This window comes from Pteropus alecto, unplaced genomic scaffold (assembly GCF_000325575.1).
Source record: "Pteropus alecto unplaced genomic scaffold, ASM32557v1 scaffold45, whole genome shotgun sequence".
Taxonomy (NCBI): domain Eukaryota; kingdom Metazoa; phylum Chordata; class Mammalia; order Chiroptera; family Pteropodidae; genus Pteropus; species Pteropus alecto.
Window position 1 is genome coordinate 28841087 of NW_006442491.1, and position 6651 is coordinate 28847737.

At 44.3% G+C, this 6651-nt stretch overlaps 1 protein-coding gene across 1 annotated transcript; it reads left to right on the plus strand.

Annotated features, from left to right (window-relative positions):
• Positions 1-1438: 1438 nt before the first annotated feature.
• SLPI (secretory leukocyte peptidase inhibitor) lies at positions 1439-3090 on the plus strand. Its single transcript, XM_006922071.1, has 3 exons — positions 1439-1523; positions 2373-2534; positions 2942-3090. The coding sequence occupies exons 1-3, from the start codon at positions 1439-1441 to the stop codon at positions 3088-3090; spliced, it is 396 nt and encodes a 131-aa protein (XP_006922133.1).
• Positions 3091-6651: the final 3561 nt, after the last annotated feature.

Genomic DNA, 6651 nt, shown 5'->3' on the forward strand with positions numbered 1-6651 from the left:
GACTTACCACGATTGAAAATGAGATTGTCATCCACTTCTTTCCTCCCTACACCTGTCGCATATAGGCTCACCCTTCCACCCCTCTCTCTCCCATTAAAGTTATATGATAATCTTGATTCAATCAACACTATTGTTTACGTTATTATGACTATGTAAACATTTGTCGTAGTTGAACGATGTAGTAAATGATACTACTTTTCTTTTCTGGCACAGCTGTTTTTCTCTCTGAAATGAAAAATTGTCAGGTTTTGCCTGTGCTTCATTCTGTATGTAGCTGTCCGCTTTCAGCCATGAACTCTTCATCATCTTCTAGCAGATGTGTTTCCTAGAGCCCTCTGACCTGCTCCAATCTGGGCTGGTGGCCCTAGATTTCTGGTATTCAGCTGTCGCTCTGGGATTTTGTCACCACCATCACGGGGGTCCCTTCTTTTCTCCCCTACATTCTGTTTTCTGAATCCCATTTTTTTTTTCTTTATTTTACCTTAATTGGCTTGCACGCAGTTAATAGTCGGTAAATGAGAAACTTCATTAGAATCATGAAAGAGCAGTGCACTCCTTTGGGGGCGTGGGAGAATTTGTTGAGCGTGTTACATGGCGCCCCTTTCCTACCTGGCTGCTCGGCTGACCGCTGAGACCAGTCCTATTGGTCCATGTCAGAAAAAGTGGCTCAGATGTGATTTGCTTCACATTCACTTCACTTCCAATTACAGTGCCAAGCAGTCGTGTGTTCGCTGTCCTCAACGTCCTTCCACCTTATTTCAAATCTTTCTTGGTGACCCAGTCAGTTCTTATTATCCCCAATTCACAGCTGGGAAGACTGAGGCCCAAAGAGGTTTTTATTCTGTCCCTACTTCTCCTGTCATTCAGTGAGGACTCTTTGAGAAACCCCCTTGTGACTGACAGAGTGCCTGGAACTGCAGGTGTTATATTGAAACGCGTCGAGAGAGAACGAGCGAATGTGTCACCTGAAGTTTAGGGAAGGGAGTGGTAGTGAGTAACGCCCAGGAATTCAGGAGTGTGGGAGAATCAGGGCACATCGAGAGGCCACACCTCACTAATTATTCCGGTATTCTAAGAAGTGCCTTGTAATGAATGGATCTCCTTCTGCTCTGCCCCTGATGCTCCCTCTTTTCCCCTCCCCCACCTGCCCCGAAGGCAGGTGTTTCAGGGTCCCCTAAAGTGTTACAGAATGGTTTTCTGACCTGCCTGGTGACACCTCCCCCTTACCTCAAGTTCTACATTTCCCTTTCAAGGTCTCAGGCTCATACCTGGGACAGAAAAGAGCCATCAGCACTCTGGGTGGCAAGGTCACAGTTTTTTCCTGAATTTCCTGCTTATGAAAGAGCAGCCAGGAGGGTCACAGCAATTCTAGTGGGGCCACACCCACAAGGAGAGAGGGTGAGGTGGCCCTGGCCACCACAGCCCCACCTGCCCTCACATGAAGCCCAGCAGCCTCATCGCCTTTGTGGTGCTCCTGGCCCACGGAACCCTGACATCGAGGGCTGCGGAAGGTGCTAGCAAAGGTGAGTGAGTCTCTCAGGCCATGCAGATGCCAGGTTCAGCGATGGCTCTGTACAGCCTCTTCCTTTCCGCCCAGGGGCTGACCTGGAAGCCATGTTTCCAATCCAGTCCCTACCTAACTTCAAGCATCTCTCTGAGGACTTCAGCTAAGAGTCTCTGAGCAACCAGAAATCCACCTTTCGTCAAATGGACCTATTTCCCCCGGTCTCTGTCTTACTTTTTCTTTCTCTACAGCTCTTTCTTTACTGTTTTATCTTTTTCTCTGCCACATTATTTTTGTCTCCTGTTTTATTTTCAAATTTTTTGTCCTACAGCTCTTGTTTTGATGATCACTGTCTCTTTCTCTATTTACTTGTCCATTGATCTTCCGTCTCTGCCTTCCTCCAGCCAGGCTACATCTCTCCCTCTCCCTGCCCCTGGGCCATATGAGCTCTGTGCAGCCACTTCCTGCAGCTGCCTTATATTGGTTTAGGACAGCTGATTGGTAAGTTTTCAGGACTTTTGTGAGCTAGTTTCATCACATTGGCAGCTTGAAATCAATCATGGTGGGAGTATTTATACCATGGAAATTGGTGAACACTATGAAGTCTCCTGCTTTATGGTGTTTATCATCATATCACCATCTGTATCTTTTTTCTTGGGCCATTGACTCCCTCCTGGTTCAGGGCTTGGCTGAGCTTAGCACTGCCCCACACCAGTCTTGAAACGAATCCTGACTGCTCCTTCCATTCCTTTGGAGTCAGCCTCCTGGGTTAGGTTTTCTCTCCCCTCCAGGGAAGCTGGTTCCTTGTCCAGAATTGTGGTCATGACTCAGAATCAGCTCCTTCTCCATCTTTGTTCTTACCCTACAGAAAAAGCTAAACATGGAGCCTGCCCCTTCATGCCTCCGGCAATGTGCCTTTTATATGAACCCCCTCAATGCCACAGTGACTGGCAGTGTCCCAAGAAGCAGAAATGCTGTCCTGGCCTTTGTGGCATCAAATGCTTGGATCCTGTAGACCCATCAAAGCCAGGTGAGGAAGTAGAGTCCTGGAAAAGGGGACCAGGGAGATTTAAGCTTGAGGACACGCATCTTGGAGAAGTTGGCGGGCTGGATGGTGGGGCAGAGCCAGGGCTTGTCCACTCTCAGCTCTGTATTCTCAGTCAGTTGGGCAGGAGGTGAGCCAGTAGCCAGCTGGCCAGTCAGTCAATAAGTCAACTCACTGACTGCAGTTCGTCAGTCAGTAAGTCCGTCTGTCTTAGACACAATACTGATTGGGGCCCCTTAGTGAGAAAGAGTCTCCTTCAGGATCTGCACAGGCTTCTGTTCAGGTACTGAAGTGGAGGAGGGCCTGATTCCCACGCATGGGATAAAGATGGGAGTGAGAGCTTGGGTGGTATCTATGGAATCAAGCCTGAGTTGTGGCTTTCTTCTCACCAGTTAAGGTCAATCCTGGGAAGTGTCCAGTGTCCACTGGCCAGTGTAAGATACTCAACCCCAGAGACAACTGCTTGAATGACAGCCACTGCTTGAACGGTTTCAAGTGTTGCAAGGGGATGTGTGGGAATTCATGTGTCAAACCAGTGTGAGGTAAGGTGAAGACCTGGCAAGATCCATGTTCCCCCCCCCATCCCTGTACAGCCTCCACCTCCTGGGGTCCCTCCATGTAAGGGAGGATGCTTGGTCCTTCCCTGTACCCCCCCTCCCACCACCAAGCAGATCCTCTGCCCTTCAATGTCATTTGTCCCCAGTTCTCTAAACAAGAAGTCCCCAAGGTCACCTATGACTGGTAGTGCTGGGTCCTGGGGGAGAAGGACTCTTGGAATGAGCCAGGAGAAAACAGCCATGAGAAGGAGACATGAGTTCTATCTTTTAATATCGTCTCTGTCTCTGAAGGACTTCGTGACTATGAGCAACTGATTGTTTCTTTTGTAGCATCCATCTGTAAAATGGATGCAATTATATCCCATGAGATACTAAATGCAAACATGCTTTTTAAGACTAGGAGTGCTGTGCATATTGAGAGAGTATTGCTCTGGCTATGGCCTCAATTGTCTGAGTTATCTGGAACCACAGGAAACCCTAGTATGACGCACAGATGTAGAGGCCTTTGAGGAATCCTCTGGCCGAATACCCTAATTTTACCAGAGGGAAGACTGAAGCAGAGAGTCAGCCCCTGGATTTGTCCTTGAATCCCAGATCAAAGACCAGCACTGTTTCAACTATTCCAGCACCATATTCTCTCTCTACTTATTCCAAGGGACTGAATGCCTAATGGCAGGAGGCCCCTCTTGGTGAGAAGGATGTAAGAGTCACTTCGATTGCTCCTGTGCTGAAGCTCTGTTTTGTTTTGTTTTGTTTCCCACAGATTTATTCTTGTCAGTTCAGTAACATTAGGACTTCCTGATATGTGTGGTCTGGGGATTCTTTTATCTCCCAAGCCTGGAAAAAAATGAGAGTACCTTAATGAAGATGTGCCTTTGTGACCAACACCTCCTTTGGGGCTAAGATTTGACCTGTGTCATCTATGTATCCAGCATCCAACATGAGGCTTGGCACAACAGAAAATGTCTGTTGGTTAGTGAATAAATAAATGTTCAGTTTCTTCTGCATTTTCATCTTCCTTGACTCATTGAGTCTGGTCTCGAATATGATGGGTGAGATAAAGAATGAAATGTCTGTACGTGTGGGGTTTCCCCCACAAATTATGAAGAAGGAAGAGAGTGTTTAGAGTCAAGTAGATATGGGTTTAAATCCTGCATCTGTGTATTACTGGCTCTGTAATTTTGAGCAAATGACTTTGTCCCACTGAGCCTCAGTTTAGTCGTTTATAACATGGGGATGACAATAGCAATGCCAGTTCCATAGAGACATGAGGATCAGAGGTGATACCATGTGAAATGAATAGCCCAGTGATTGTCACATAGTAGGATCTCAATAAATGCTAGACTTACCTTAGGGTAAAAGGCTTTCTTAAGCAAGACACAAAAAAATTAAGAAAATGGCTGATAAATTTGACTACATCAACATAAAAAATGATAAACACAAAGAGTTGAAAGACAAACGATAGCTTTGAAGTACATATTTGGGATAATTATAAGAGACAGAGAAACAGAATGAAAAATATGTGAAGAATTTCTATGAATCAGGAAGAAAAACAACGAAGTTCTTAGAAAAATGAACTATAACTAGATGAGCAATTAAAGAAGAGATAGTATTATAATAGATGGTCAATATGAACATAGAGAGAGCTTCGATCTCACTAGTTATCAGGAACAGCCAGTTAAAACAACATCTTTCAACCATCTTTCAACCATCAGAATGGCAAGAATTAAAAGTCTACAGTATAAATTCTCAGAGACTTTATTAGTTTGCTGATGGGCGTGTAAACTGGTACAGCCACTTGGCAGAGTGAATGGTCATGCCTAACAAAACTGAAAACACACATAAGCTGTCATTTAGGAATCTCCTTTCTGGAAATATAGGCAAGAGAGCTTAATACATGTATTAGGATGTTTATTATAAGATTGTTCCAAAGAATCAGAAACTAAATGGCCCTCATTTGTGAAATGGTTAAATTTTCATACCTTGATATGCTATAGTAAAATTAAAATAAATGTATGTGAATCGGCATGGAGACATATCACAAAAAAAAAGTTTGTTAGGAAAATCATATTGTTGATGTAAATAGGTAGTATGAAGTATTTATATATATTTAAAAAATCACTCATAGAACTGAAAGCCATTTACGGGTATATACCAAAGGATACACACCAAATGTGAGCCGATGGCTTCCACTAGGGAAGAGAAATTGAAAATGGAACTGGTAGTGTGGGCCAAGGAAACTGATGGTTTATTCAAGATTTATCACTTGAAAACAAAAAAATATATAGTACTCCCATTCTAGGTACTTCTAATATTAAATGTTGGGGTAAAACAAATCTTTCTGATCTGTTCTTCTTCTAAAAGTTGTAGCCAGTAACATGGAGAGCAAGAAACAGAGAATCAAAAGTCATCTTAGATGAAACTAGAAATCATCTGTACCCACTGGCTACAAGATACAACTGAAAACAGAATTTTCAAATTGGAGAAATGTTAAAGCTAATGGTTTGTGGCAGGAGATATTTATGAGAAACCCTGTAAAGTTTTGGAAAGGCTTGGAAATCGAGAGTGGGAGATTGTTTCAAGGGAGGTGCTGTTTTAGTACCTGTACAAAGAGCAGGCAGACTCCCAGGTCTTCTCCCATATCTCGGGCATCTCCTAGAGATTGGAGGCTTTGATCTCTGCAGAAATTGAAGAATAGGAACCCTGGGCTCAGCCATCCCTGGCCCAGAGAAGACACTGAGACGCAGTACTAAAAATGGGGAAAAGTGAAAAGCTTCTTATGAATGGTGAGGCCCCCTGGCACCTCACTCTCACTCCCAACATAGCTCCAGAGTTTCCACAGCAAGGTCTAAAGCCATCAGACAGAGAATTAGAGAATTCTTACTTGGAAAAACTGAACCACTCCAAAGAAAAGATAAGCACATGAGGGATCCCTATAGATGGGGATATCCAATTAAAAGCTGAGAATCCACCTTTAGTAGTCAGTAGGGCTATTCACAATTAGCCAAGGCTCTTCCTCCCTTCTTTCCTTCCAGGCATGGTCATGTGACTTGCTTTGGCCAACGAAATGTGAAAGAAAGTGATGTGTGTCACTTCCTGGCAGAAACTTTATTAGCCAGCGTCCGCCTGGCTTAGGTAAAAGGGTATTCCATATGTTTCTCATGGCTCCTTACAGTTCTGCGTGGAGATTGGGGCCAAAATACCACTTAGAATAAAGCATTGTCTGCCTGTAGGGAAGGGGAGGATTGGAGTGCCTCTGACTTTACCTCCTTAGCTTTGCCCTATGACAACTAACTTATGGCATAAGAACATTGTCTCTAACCCAGCTGGAGGGCCTGGGCAAGGTATGAAGGTGCCTGGACCAGCTGTCTTTCCCCCCATCCCAGCCTATGGGAAAGGCTCTTAGTAAATTCCCTTATTTCTGCTGATTTCCTTTCCTAAGATATCTCCACATTCCTTCACTCAGGCCAGAAAAATTTACTCTTTCACCAAAAAGTCCAAGTCCTAGGAATTTTTGAAATCTGAAAATCAGAGAGAGGATCGAG